The sequence below is a fragment of the Physcomitrium patens genome, chromosome 24 (genome assembly GCF_059467195.1).
Source record: "Physcomitrium patens ecotype Gransden chromosome 24, ASM5946719v1, whole genome shotgun sequence".
In the NCBI taxonomy this organism is placed as follows: Eukaryota; Viridiplantae; Streptophyta; class Bryopsida; order Funariales; family Funariaceae; genus Physcomitrium; species Physcomitrium patens.
Window position 1 is genome coordinate 6,514,684 of NC_143433.1, and position 14,236 is coordinate 6,528,919.

The window sequence follows — 14,236 nt, forward strand, 5'->3', positions numbered from 1 at the left end:
TCATTGTCCATAAGAGATTTGTATTCTTCTTGCATGGCAATCTCCTACTTCATTGCATCACCACACCTCATTACATCACACAAAGTCAATGGATCATCAAGAAGAGCAACATTGGCATGGTCTTCACTTACTTGTGAAAAGATGTGGTTCTTCCACCATTCACCTTGTGGTCTTCTCTCACGTGTTGGATATCTTCTTTCATGCAAGGAGGATGAGCCTTCATGCACCTCTTGTTGCCTTGTATGGCTCATGGAGTTCTTTGTCTTACTCATTGGTTGATATTCTTCATCTTCATTCTCTTCATTGTTCTTGTTGTATCTTGCTGGAATTGAAGTCTTCATAGTATTGGGCTCTTCTATCATGGCATCTTCCTCTCCTTCTTCACTTTGAGAATTCTCTTCTTCATCTTCTTGTTTGTTTGCTGGAATTGAAGATGTGTCCACAAACACACCACTACTCCCACTTAGACACATCTCCCACTTTTCACTACCACTTTTATGCTCCAAGAACTCTACATCACGACTTTTGATGATCTTTTTGGTATCTAAACACATAAGCCTATATGCCTTGGTGCCTTCACAATAACCAAGGAATACACATCTTGTACCCTTTGCATCAAGTTTGCCTCTCATACTATCTGGAACCTTGACATATGCAATGCACCCAAAAATCCTCATGTGGGATATGCAAGGTTTGTTACCAGTCCAAGCTTCTTGGGGAGTCATTCCTTCAAGTGCACTTGTGGGACACCTATTTCTTGTATACATGGCATTTACTACAGCTTTCGCCCAATACTCATACCCAAGTTTTTGAGCATGAATCATACTCCTTACCATCTCTACAATGGTGCGATTTGCTCTTTCAGCAACTCCATTTTGTTGTGGAGTGTAGGGAGTGGAGGTTTGTCTTGCAATGCCTTCATGCTTCAGTAACTCATCAAAGTATTTGGACAAATACTCACCTCTATTGTCCGATCGCAGCACCTTAATATTGTGCTCACATTGCTTCTCCACAAGTGCTTTCCACTCCTTAAACTTGGCAAAACACTCACTCTTGGCCTTGATGATGTAAATCCATACCTTCCTTGAGAAGTCATCAATAAATGTGACAAAGTACCTTGCTCCACTCATAGATGGTGTCCTCATGGGTCCACAAACATCCGAATGCACAAGCTCCAGCAATTGGTTTGCTCTTGTTGCAACGCCACTATGAAATGGTGTCCTATGTTGTTTGCCTTGAATGCATCCCTCACAAGCAAGATTCATGGTAGAATGGCCAAGGTCTAAGCCACTTACCATGGATTGAAGCTCCTTCATGCTTTTGGCATTCAAATGCCCAAGTCTTTGATGCCAAATGCTCACCTTGTCTTCATTTGATGGAAATTCAGCAAAGGCAGCAACCTCCACTCCATTGATCCTCTTGCAATTGATAATATAGAGATTGCCATCCCTAGTCCCTTTTGCTACTTCTTTGCCTTCCATGGTTCTCACAAAACATCCATTCATGTTAAATTGCACTTTACACCCATGAGTTACAAGTTTACTCACCGAAAGGAGGTTCTTCTTCATCTTTGGCACATGCAACACATCTTTGAGAGTGATTCTCTTGCTTATGCCCTTCACCACCACCTCTACTACAATGGTGCCCATTCCAATGGCTTGTACCATACCATTATCACCTAACCAAACCTTGGTTGCTGGAATTGGTTCATAAGTGTTAAATGAACACTTGTATGGAGTCATGTGTTTGGTGCATCCGGAATCCACAATCCATTTGCTCATATCAAGTATGGAAGGAGTTTGTTTTGCCATGAATGCAAAGTCTTCACCTCCATGGTCATGAAAAGCATTGTTGACATTCTCTCTTTCTCCTTTCTTTGCCTTGAAACAATTTCTAGCAAAATGGCCTGGTTTTCCACAAATGTAACAAGTTTTAGGAGGATAACGTTGAAAAGGGGTACTTGCCTTACTTCGTCTTGTAAATAGTGCTGATTGCTCCCCAATAGACTCCTTTTGCTTTCTTTTGGTCACTTCATGGGCTAGTCTTGCCGTGACATAGTCCAAAGTGAGGTCTTTCCTTGAAATGGACTTCAATGCCACAACGAGGGAGGATTAGGAGTCCGGAAGGCTTGAGAGCAATGTCATCACAACATCTTCTTCAAATAAAGGCTTATCAACAACAGCAAGTTAGTTTGCAAGTGCTTTTATCTTATTTACATGAGCCATGAGATCTTCACCTTCTTCCATCTTCACGGTGAAGAATTTTTTCCTTGACCATAGCACATTGGAGAGATTCCTACTTTCATAGACATTGCAAAGAGTCTTCCATGCATCTGCTGCCCCTTTGCAAGAAATGACATGAGCAAAGTTGCTTTCATCTAAATTGGTGGTAATTATGCCAAAAGCCTTCTTCTCTCGTCTTTTGAAGTCTTTTTGCTCCTTGATGCTTGCCTCTACCCCAGGTGCAAGTTCCTCCTCATCTACTATCTCCCAAAGATCCAATGACGCCAAAAGTAGCTCTATTTTGGCCTTCCAATGGTGAAAGTTGTCACCTCTAAACTTTTCAACAACTCTTAAGCTATCACCCTCAAAAGATGCCATCTCAAGCTACAAGAAGGTCCAAAAAACTCTTGATTTGGAGTTGTAATGCAAAAGATATGACTACTTAAAGATTGATGAACTACAAACCCAAAATTCGCTGTTTTGCAACTTTTTGCATATTTTGAGTCCAAATTACGTCTAAATGGTGGAGAATGGTTTGTAATGTGATTTTATGACTTTCAAACGTCTCTCTAACGTCACTTCACTCAAAAATGACTCACTTTTTCATAAAACTCTCAAATACTAGTGCTCCTTCAACAAAGACACTATCAAGGTCTTGCACTAAGCTCATACACTCACAAATCCAAGAGTAATGACTTCAACAATTCACTAGCAACACTCTACCATAAGATCTCAACCACCAAAAACAAGCAACAAAGAAATAATGCAAGAACAACTTACTTGGTAAGAGAATGTGGGCCCATAACCTATTGAAACATAGAAAGCATACTCCACACAAGTAAGTTAGGACCAGCAAGGTTGCACTTTAACAAATAGAGTGTGGTATGAGATAATTCTTCCCATGCCAACCCTTTCCCTATATACTAGTACCAAGGTACCAAGTGCTACAACCCATATGGGATATCTCCTAGGACCAGCCCTCTCCTTGTACTCTAATGCACTATAGACCAGCACCTAACCTTATGGGATATCCCTAACAACACTTGTACTCTATTGACCATTAGCAACTACTTAAAGAGTTCTTTCCTTCAACACAAACATTTCTACTTTTTTGTTGTTTGTTTTTCTTATTTGTTACAAGATCTTGACTTTTCAATATCATTGTACTACTTATTAAAGGTTGGGTGTGAACTTCTTTTCTTATCCAAAGTCATAAGATGACAAACCTCTATGGTTTGATTGTGCTTTGTTGTGTTACTATCTATAGCAAAAATAATAAAGTTAAAACATTTCTACAATATTTTTTTTATTGTTAAGTTGACTATAAGGCATTTGTAAATAAATACAAATACTGCACCGATTTTAAATTATATGATAATCACTAAAACTTCAATCATAACACTAATAACATTTTATGTTTTTCTTTTTCTTTTCTGATTTTTATATTCTTATGATTTTTATATTTTGAAGTAAAGAGGTAAAAATTAAAAATAGAATCGGAAGTACCTTTTTGAAGTCTTTTCCATACTAAAATAAAAAAAAACATCCTTGCCAAATAATTTAATGATTATGTAACTATTAAGTTTTAAAAAGTTGTAAATCATATTATCTCTTAGGTTATCAATAAATCAAAATTATAGTGTTAATTTCTTTAGAAATCTGATCTAAATGGCATATATAATTAGTTATAATAAAAATCGAGTTAGTAAAATCTTATTAACTTAATATATATTAGTATATATGGAACACTTACATTTACAAGAGATCTTTGATTTTTTTAATTTTATGCAAAAAAATCTTCTATTATTCAAATCAATTGAAAATTAAAAATTTCAAAAACTAAATCTTTTCTTGAACTTGATTCTAAGCTAAGGTCTACTTCAACCTAACAAAAATTGAATCTAACTTAGGCAATGATAAATCTTACCCTTACATTGTAATTTCAATCCTAATCCAAAGCAAATTCAAACCATATCCTTAAAAGACTTCTTCAAGGATAAATCCGATGATTGTACCATGACTGCCTGATTCTCATTTTATCAGAACACAATTCCTGTGCATTGATTCACGACTGATTCGATGACTGAGAAGCTCAGATCTCGTCGAACTACGCATGCAATCCAGTCAATCGATCTCGTGTATCTTATTGAAGTGGGAGTTGCACACGCCGGTGGTCCCTACTCTGCTCGATCGAACGGATCCTGCGGAACCGATCGGTCCTTTTCAGCTGCATTTCAATCGCACCACCAGTTCCTACTCCAAGCTCCGGCGAAGACTGGTATCGATGAGCCTGTTCTGTAAAGTACCCATCCAGTTGGCGTCGATTTCCAGCATTCCTGCATGCGTCGACATGATTGGGGGTGCCGACCACTTGGTTTTGTCTAGGTTCTGTTCCTGAGCCGTAAATCCACGTCGTAGCGTCGTGTCTAGAGATGGTTGCAATGGCGGTAGAGCAGGTCGACTCCATGGACAGTTTGCTGTGCTTCGAATTTCCATGCAATTTTTCATGCATCGGTTTCATGTTGGTTACATCCAAAAATTGAATTTTCATGGAAGCTGTAAACTTGATTCCTAAATTGCAGCATTTGTAAGCCTTGTTCGTGGATGGTTGCTAAAACGGTGAATGGTTTGTGGACCCCTAATCCAAATCTGACACTCCAGTGTTTCATAAGGATACTTCCAATTTGAGGAACTTTCCAATGAAAGTGAAAGTTACCATTCAAGCATTCATCATACTGGAGCTAGTAGAGCTCACTGTGTTGGGAGTGTTATCCCCTTGACTTCCTCTTCGCTGAAAATCTGGTCTTTCCCTTACAATGAAACATTATCTTACAGATGTGGAAGCAATCCTGCGTTGCTTCAAAACTTGAAAAGCTTTGAATGTCGGAGTTGAGTCATTGTCACATAGAAACCTCGATGTTTGTAGATAATTTTCTTATTTTGCGTGAATTGGCAGCAGCTGCAATTCTGTTCAACCTTGATGCCAGGATAGAGGCGACCCACACTCGAGCTCTAGCACCAAAATGCCACACATATGATTTGTGCCATTTATGGCTACTGCATCAGATTAGGCTTTGAATCCAAAGTTTCGTCCTCGGCAATGCATGATGGAATTAGTAAAACTGCCCAAGCTGAAGTCGAAGATTTAGGGTTTTAAAAACCACTCACGAGGAAGAAGTTTTGTCTATCCAGATTCTGAATTTTTATCACCATGATAATTACAATAGACAAGATTAGTTTTTAAATTATTTTTAAGCCGGATGTTGAATTGATAATAATCTTAATATATTATGGACTTAAATTTGTAGAAATATATATTAGAGAAAAAAATCCAACTTCTTATATGTTTATTAGAATATCCTTTGGTGTCAGTCTGTAAAAGAATAGCTCATTGCCAAAAAAAGCACTACAAGCAATACATAGAGTTTGTCGTCTTTTCATGTTCCTTATGCTAGAAGTTGTAAATATATTGACTAAAAAAAATAAATTTGTAACTCTCTGTTTACAATACCAAACACAAAAAACTAGGTAATTTTTTTTATATTTATAACAAAACCAAAAAAAACCCATGCTTAGAAATGAACTTGATTTATTGCTACATCTTTGACTGTAAATGATTTAATAAACGTAACCATTTTTTACAAATTTTAATTACAATATACGCCAATACTGCACACGTGGATATTATATTATTTAGATTATTTGATATTTGTCAAGTAATAAATTAACAACTTCCTTTTAATATATATATATATATATATATATTTATAAATACATATATAAATATTAATAGTTATTAACCATATGAATCCTAAACTCTCTAATCAACGATCATTTTTTTATTTATTTTTTATTTTGTTTCAATTGCATTAAATGAAAATATCCTTAAAAATATGTTGTGATGTGTATCACTTCAAAAATAGAAAACAAATTTGCATTTTGTTATTCATTGTACTTTTATTCAAAACTTAAGTTTTAAAAACTGCTGTAAATCTTTGTGTTTTAATGAAAATTTTAAATCACAAATTGTGTAGTAAATATATCGTGTAATAAATATAACATAAAAGGATCTTACAATATAAATATATATATATATATATATATATAAAATCCTTGCTTATCTGATTGCAATAGTTACATATTATTTAAAATTGTAAACACTTTTTTGCATTAAAATCATCATTAATTATACATTGATGAGTGTAAAACAGTCCCTGTATATCCCATTTAATATTCCATTTTTTATTCTCTTTTCTCTTAAAAATCAAGAGATGATATGAGCAATAACAGGAGTATAATTTTGGCTGATGAAAGAAAAAGTTCTTGTCCTTGTTTACATCCAAACTGATTTTTTATTAGTACAAAAATAGTTCTTATAAACAAGTCTCCTACATTGAAATAATCATAAGAAATCTTATAATCAATACACATGCTGTATACTTGAAATAATAATTTAATTAATAAAATAAGAATAAAATATATTTGATAAACAGCTACAAATTAATTGTGTAAAATATAATTAATTTGCATTCCAGATTTTCGTTCAAGGTTTGTTTTCCATGTCTAACCCATCCTACCCTTATATAGACTAATGAAAGTTATACTATGCATGAAATTAGTTCATGTGAACATCTTCAATTTTTGAATTTTGAAGAGATTTCTTGTGAATTCCGTTTGAAAATTGGTTTTTACTCTTGCTTTTAACGACACTCTATATCCAATTTATTAAAAAAGCATTCATTAATGGATTTTCTCAAAAATATTGCCAAGACTAGTGAACTTAATCCGATGAGTATAGTTTATGCCTTTTGGAGGTAAACGGCTTCCATGTTTGTTTTCCAATCCTCACTTTCATGAGCTAAAGAAGCAAGCATCGTTTGCCTTAAGAATTTCAAGCTTTCCAGAACCCTAACTTTGCATTGCTGTCTGTTTCTGGACATCTATCTTGCCACAAGACTTTCACGCTCATCATGGATCTCACAGATCTGCGGAGCTCGTCTGCTCTGATCTGAGAAGTATCTTCAAGTGGGAACAGATTGTTTCATGCAGAGCGTTTTAAGAATACAACGTATAATGAATTAAAACAAGTTTAAATCCAGAAGGATTACTACAAAAAGGATTGAAGTCCCCAACAGGTGCTTCCATACCATGCCCACATCCATATTCTCACAATACACATCTCAGCAGGAGACAAATATGATATCATTTTAATTAGAAGGTTACCTTTGGTCCTCATCTTACCGCTACCTACAAGTTGGGTAGACACAGTAATTATCTGGTGAGTTGCTTCACGTACGCACTCCAATCCAAACCAGACCTGGTGATTTTTTTTCTATTGAAGTGCTCTCTTTATATACCTGTCAAGTCACACTGCAATTAAATGCAGTTATGTTAGTGTGACTGGAAGGTTTGTACTGCCAACGTGAATTGACATTCAACATCCAATGCAAACTCTGAGCGTTGAATTTACAAAGAGATGTTCCTACCTCAATGGTGCGCTCTTTAACAAATGTCTCCACTGAAGTGAAAAACAAGAGGTTACATGTGCAATAGTAGATTGGAGTTCATCATGCTATTCTTCCATGGATTGTCAGCTCTTATAATTCTCCATGTCCCTCTCTCCAATTCTCCTGCAAGCATGTGGCACAATTATGATCGCACAGAAAGGATTAGACGAATATTCTTTCCCACGTCTCAGACCTCTCCCCACAGGCAAGCTTGAACCAGGCATGTGAAATTGCGTGCAAATACTTAAGTCATTAAAGGATAACACACTTACAACAGTCAAGACGTGCTGGACCATCCCGACCATGAGAGTATGCTCCCCTAGTTCGACTGTACGAATTCCATCATCTCCGACTGTCCCCAAATCTTCGCATGGGTTCACTTTGAAGAGTATTTCTTGTCCTGCTCCAGCTTCCAAGTGCACACGCTCAAAGCTAACGAGCTGCTTCAGTGGAATCCCATCAATGCCTCTTGAAGGAGGCTTTGAGAACAGGAGCACTGAATGGTCACCACTAAGTGGACCGTGGTTTATCACCCATACTCGCACGTGGAAACTTGATTCCTTACACGCCTCTGTAAAAAAAATACTAAATTACTTCAAGATACATAATAATAATAATAATAATAATAATAATAATTTGCGACGTAAATGCACAGACCACATGATTGGCAAGTACTCAATGACATCTCACCTTTCTCATAGTGAAGACAGTTAAGATCAGACGTCATAACTGCCCTATCTGAGCTACAAAGTTGGTAACGTAAGTGAGGAGCCATAATGGATTGAGGCGCCGAAACCATGGTGTACTTGAAATCGGAGTAGCTCAAACCGTGACCGAATTCCCAGAGTGGTGTATCAGTAAAGAAACGATATGTTCGCCCTGGGTAGCCTGTGGACGCGTTAGGCCGCATGTTCATGTTGGACATGTCAATGTTGGTGTAATTTTCGTAGTACCATGATTGTGCTAGACGACCACCTGGTGCAACGTACATGAACAATTTGAGTACCGAGCAAATTCAACCTTAGGAACAGAAGGGATGTATTTCTGTTCTGTGGTTCTTCTGAAAAATGGCAGTAGTTTCAGAGGGATCAAGACAAGAAAATTTGAAATGATAAATGGACCAAATCATCGACCACCCACTTAATAATATTCAGACCGAGCGGGTACATCATGTTTTTAGTTTTATTTTTATCTTGGTTCTGTTAGAGACGTTACTTTAGCCACAAACCATCGTTGATAGAGATTGTCCACTACAGTATATGGTTGGAAATGGGAATTCACACAAACCTGGATTTACAAGGCCAAATATCGCTTCAGCAATAGCTTCACCACCAGATTGACCTGGATAACCAGCCCAAATAATGCTTTGAATGCGAGGGTCATCGTTAGCAAAAGAGACGTCTAATGGCGATCCTGAGAGAAGTACTAGAACAACTGGGCGGCCAGCAGAGGCCTCAACCACAGATGAAACCAACTCCATTTGACGTCCCGGCAAGAGTAAACTGTCTCGATCGCGTCCCTCCTTTTCTTGCGCTTGACTTATCCCAAGAACTAAAACAACTGCATCTGCTTGTGCAGCAGCCTCTTTGGCAGCATAAATGTAGAATTGATCCTCACAAGCTGCATCACTACACCCTCGTTCGTGGGAAATTCTTGGTGAGTGATCTGAAAGCACTTTTGCGAACCCTTGTAGAGGTGAAACAAATTTACAAGGGTAGCCTGCAAATAGATCTTGTCAATATTTGCTAGAGTGACAATATGTAGCAAGGTATTCTAGCTCGTAAACTCAAATTAATACACCCAAAAGCTTTTCTTTGCACATGAAAGCCCCAGTGTAATTGCAAAGACACGATAGACCAATGCACCATCCAACTATCTATTCAGCTTTCATCGTAGTTACCTTCATAATTCCCAAGCATTTCACGTGTAGCATCGGCATGATGACCAATAACAGCAAGTTTCAGCCCATGCGTCTTTTTCCAAGGGAGCGCATTCTTCTCATTCTTAAGCAGAACCAAGCTTTGTCTAGCAGCTTCCAGTGCGAGGTGCTGGTTATCCTCTGTGCACATATCTTCCGGTCCAAGTGACCCATACGGTAAGGTAGATGGATTCCCATCGAACATGCCAAGCCGCATACGGACTCTGAAGAGATTGCGGAGATGCATGTCTATGAGCCCCTCCCAAATCAATTTCTTATCCAGAGCGGCCAGGCCGTGCACAAGAGTTGTGCTTCCACAATTCAGATCCATACCTGAATAGAGTAAAAAGATAATCTTTAAACTTTTCTTCTGCAAAGTTGTAACTTATCTCAGTGAACGCAATTGTAACAACTTCTCTTTGCATCGATGGGCTCAGCATTTTCTAAGTCTCTAAGAGAAAACAATGGTCAACTAGTCAAGTGTAAATTGGTTCTGTAAAGGATAGAAGAACGGATAAGAGTAGTACCAGCTAACATCACGTAGGAAACTGCATCTTCAGAAGTAGGCGCATAATTTATATAGTCATGAATAAGAGCAACGGCATCACAATCGGACACAATGTACCTGCAAGAAGGACCATTAAGGTTAACAATCCACGCTTAATTTCTGAAGTAAGAATAATAAACAACGACATGAGAGATTCCTGTTGGTTTCAAAAGTCGGTTTTTCAAGTGAACACGGCGTCCTTTGATTCCACATACCCATCAAAACCCCATTGGTTGCGAACTGTCAATGTGAGGAGTTCATAATGGGTACACATAGGTATTCCGTTCAAACGGTTGTAAGAGCACATGACACTGCTTGATTGCCCCTCTTTGACACAGCTCTTAAATGATGGATTGTATGTGTCCTCCAAATCTTGCTGCGTTACCTGCAAGGACACATGGATTATATGATGACCACAGTTACTTGAGAAGTAGTGGATACTATTTAAAGAAACACAATCAGTAGCTCCCTCGTCATGCATCTCGTGCACTGACTGAGGAAGAAAGAGCAGTTTGCACAAAACATGAGCTAACGTGTGATGACAAACTTGGTAAAAACCCCCATTTCTGAGAAAGAAACGCAAAGATCTAACCTTGGAGTCAAAATGGTCACGATCGTAATCTTTCCATCGGTCAAGGTCATGGGCAGTGAAGTGCTTGCAACAAGCAGAGATTTTGAGTCTTCGAGGACCTCGAGAGACAGCCTGGGGTTGGTTTTGGTCATAATCTCCTTCTTGCAGTCCTTTCACAAAGTGAACGGCATACCCACTGCTTAGCTTAGGATCTTCGCCAGGTGTTTCTTGAGTCCTTCCCCATCGTGGATCACGAGCAATATTGATGTTGGGAGACCAGTATGTTAATCCGGACCTGCCCTGGTTGTACATTGCGCGTCCCTCTGTAGAGACTACCTGGAATAGAAGCAATCATGTCAAATTTATCATGGGATCCCCAGTGTTCAAACCTCAACTTCTTTCACAGAAATAGCCGCTCGAGCGAAATGCAGGACAGCAACAACACACAATCAACCATAGCAAGACCTGTACGGCTCTTTCTATCGGCTCGAATAGACAGCAAGTGGGTAACATTCATGTAACCACATTGACAATCGAAAGGACGCGTGAAAGGCATAAGCAACAAACATTTGACCTCAGAACACTCCACATTGAAAACTCAGTATATTGGACATAGAAGTTCCAATATCTCTAAAGAGAGAGCCTCTTGAAGGTTAGAATATCACTGTTATGTGGGTACATTCATGTAACCACACTGACAACAGAATATCGCTGTTATGTGCACGAAACAGCCACTACATCAAATGCTAGCCATCGAACAACAAAATTCAATTAAATAAGCATAAGATTCGTCTGAGCTTTTCGGGAAATCTAAACATTGATTTCATGAGATTTGCCGAGGCGCAGTTGAACACCATTCAAAATTTGCACAGATACTGTTCAAAAGAAAAAATTGGACAAACCTGACCGATCTTATTCCACAGGGTGCGGTTGTAGGAACAAACACTCAGGCAAGGCAGCGGAAAGCTGGTTGCCGCCGGGGTGGCGCCCCCGAAGTACACAGAGGGGCTAATAGCCACCCCATGAAGACCCTCTCCCCACCACTGGTAGGGAGGAATGCCCAGCCGCGACACATTCGCCGCCGTGTTCACAAGCTGCTCGATCTTCTCTTGAATTGTGAGACGCGAAATCAGGTCCTCCACTCGGTCGTCGTCCGAAATGGACGTGTTGCAGAAGGGGAACAGCAAATCGGCAGGGCCATCGGGGTCGCACGCGTATTGAAGCTTATAGACCTTTATCCTTGGTTTCTCAAACAACTGGGTTGTGAGTAACATAACTCCTAAGAGTATGCAAGCCAGAATGACCGTCTCTGTGGACTTCATGGCTGCTAACTTCTCTTTCAAAATTCAATGACTACAGAAAACTGATCAGCGTGCTCAATTTAACTGCTTAAGTTACACAAGATGAGAATTGTCTGTCGTAAACTATGTATCTGAGTCCTCATCCAACCAGAGCCGGCCAGTAGCTTAAGCTCCAAAACTACATCCTAAACAGCAACACCTCGAGCGCTGCATCAAAAAACTGTGACTAAACAACCAAACAAAAATCGACTCTAGTAGGAACCCAAGAAGAGGATCCCCCCACTATGTCATACAACACAAGGCCGGCAGATGCAAAGGAATCACTCCCCTCCGAGACGCTTTGGAGGCCACCGATTGAAAACATAAACGAAATTTCCAAGATAATGATCGCCACGTGAACAATCCCCACCTCAATGTCACCCAGTGCAAACCCCAATTCTAAGATTCTTCTCCACTCAACCTAACACAGACCTGTCAAAAGGATCCTCACAAAGCGACACCGGGGTTGATGCGAGGATCAGTATAGTAGAACCTAAGCTAACACGCATGCCAACAGTACCATGTCACATCAGCTGCACAATACCATGCACAATGAAAGAGCGTCAATTTAAAAGCAAAACACACTAAACAAAAGAAAAAAAAGAAAAAAAAAGAAAGAAAAAGAGACACAACCACACAACTGAGAGTCACTTTGTCTACTTATTGATCTCAACAAAACTTAATGAACCACATCCAACTGTAAGGCTCAAGCTTACGAAACACACCACCGTGGCCGCGAGATATAGACGGATCTTCAGTCTATGCCGCACAACTCATACCCTCTGGAGGTTAACTACAGTACACTAAGCATGAAAGTTTCAAAACTGAGCTACGAAAACCGGATGCGCAATCAGTTCGAAGGATTCATCGCCATCCCCCGAAACATAGATGCTTGAAATTTCTTCACTTTTACAAAATCCCACTTTGCATTCAGCAGAGTTGCTGTGCCGATTTGAAAAGCTGGACCCACAAAGCTGTGCTGGTCGAGAATCCGATGAGAAATTCCGCGAGGTCAGTGAAAGATCACTTCCGATTGACAAGATCCGTGAAAAGTCACAGTGAAATTCTAAAAGGGTTTGCAGGCACACAGCGGCTTTCGAGCGGTAAAGGAGACAGGGCTTAGGATTCGGATGACCTGGCATGTGACGTGGAGGGGTCCAGGGAGGTGAGCTGGCAATTGGGTGATGTGGATAAGGTGACTCAGCGCTCGCCACACGTGGGGTACCCCCTTTGCCTTTATCTCCTCATTTGATCCACTATTCCACTAGATGGATAAAAGATGTTTGGTCTGTCATGGATATTTTGGTTTTGTTTGTATTCGTTATTGTGGCCTACTGGTAGAATCCATGCTGTTGTAATGGAAAATATGCAAAAAAATTAGTTATTTTTTTATCAAAGAACTACTCCTAAAATTTAACCATGAGAAAGTAAAAATTGTGAAATTTAATTATGTGTTTTATGTAGAGATTTAGATAAAGATGGCTATTGCCCAAAAATCAATGCTTTCCTGATCAACAAAGTACAAGTCATGAAGCCACAAAGACCTCAAATTGCAAGTGCAAGTAAGACTAGAGTTGGACCAAGGGAGTCACTATGATGAATAAACACATCATAAACAACACAATCATTGAGAGAGGTAGTGGAAAAAAGTCTCATGACAACATACTTTACTAAATGACCTCCCTTCTAGTAGCAACTATTCCAATGCATTGTGTATGGGGATTATACAAGTCAAGCTTATTAGGATAGCCAATCAAAAGACCAATTTGTTTCTCTAGTTTATTCCATTGATTCATATTCCTAATAATGTATTTTATATATAGATGTAATGTTGTGTTGTGATTATACAAAAGGTTAATCTAATGTGGTATTGAAACGTAGAAAATTTTGTTTTTTTTGTACAATGACTCTTACATTTCTTCAAATACTAACAAATCTGATTTGATTACTTAAGCATTTCATTTACAATTTAAAATTGCATTGAATCTCTTTCTTTTTATTGATAGGATTGAAAGTGATAAAATGTAGTGTGTAATTTGTGATTAGAAATCACATTAATTTAACCTAGATTAATTATCTAATAGTTTTTTTATTTATTTATTTAGATATAGATAAATTTATAAAAAGAAAA

General features: G+C 38.6%; 1 protein-coding gene across 2 annotated transcripts; it reads right to left on the reverse strand.

Moving 5' to 3' along the window:
- Positions 1 to 7,275: 7,275 nt before the first annotated feature.
- LOC112276721 (putative beta-D-xylosidase 5) lies at positions 7,276 to 13,018 on the reverse strand. 2 transcript variants are annotated; one of them, XM_090247281.1, is made up of 11 exons: positions 12,831 to 13,018; positions 11,668 to 12,638; positions 10,787 to 11,101; positions 10,410 to 10,579; positions 10,175 to 10,272; positions 9,630 to 9,980; positions 9,017 to 9,448; positions 8,420 to 8,704; positions 8,002 to 8,300; positions 7,709 to 7,852; positions 7,276 to 7,592 (listed from the first exon to the last, which is right to left on the reverse strand). In XM_090247281.1, exons 2-10 carry the CDS (start codon positions 12,085 to 12,087, stop codon positions 7,820 to 7,822), a joined length of 2,403 nt encoding a protein of 800 aa, XP_090103407.1. In that variant the 5' UTR covers positions 12,088 to 12,638; positions 12,831 to 13,018; the 3' UTR covers positions 7,276 to 7,592; positions 7,709 to 7,819. The 2 variants fall into 2 exon arrangements, with proteins under 2 accessions (XP_090103407.1, XP_024364102.1); XM_024508334.3 differs by lacking the exon at positions 12,831 to 13,018 and having other exon boundaries at positions 11,668 to 12,765.
- Between the last annotated feature and the right edge of the window lie 1,218 nt (positions 13,019 to 14,236).

Coding starts and splice junctions, on each gene's coding strand:
- LOC112276721 (XM_090247281.1), bottom strand. CDS start 12,087: ATGAAGTCCACAGAGACGGTCATTCTGGCTTGCATACTCTTAGGAGTT. Junction 10,580..10,786: donor GTGACCATTTTGACTCCAAG/GTTAGATCTTTG, acceptor GTGTCCTTGCAG/GTAACGCAGCAAGATTTGGA. Junction 7,853..8,001: donor TCCAGCACGTCTTGACTGTT/GTAAGTGTGTTA, acceptor ACATGCTTGCAG/GAGAATTGGAGAGAGGGACA.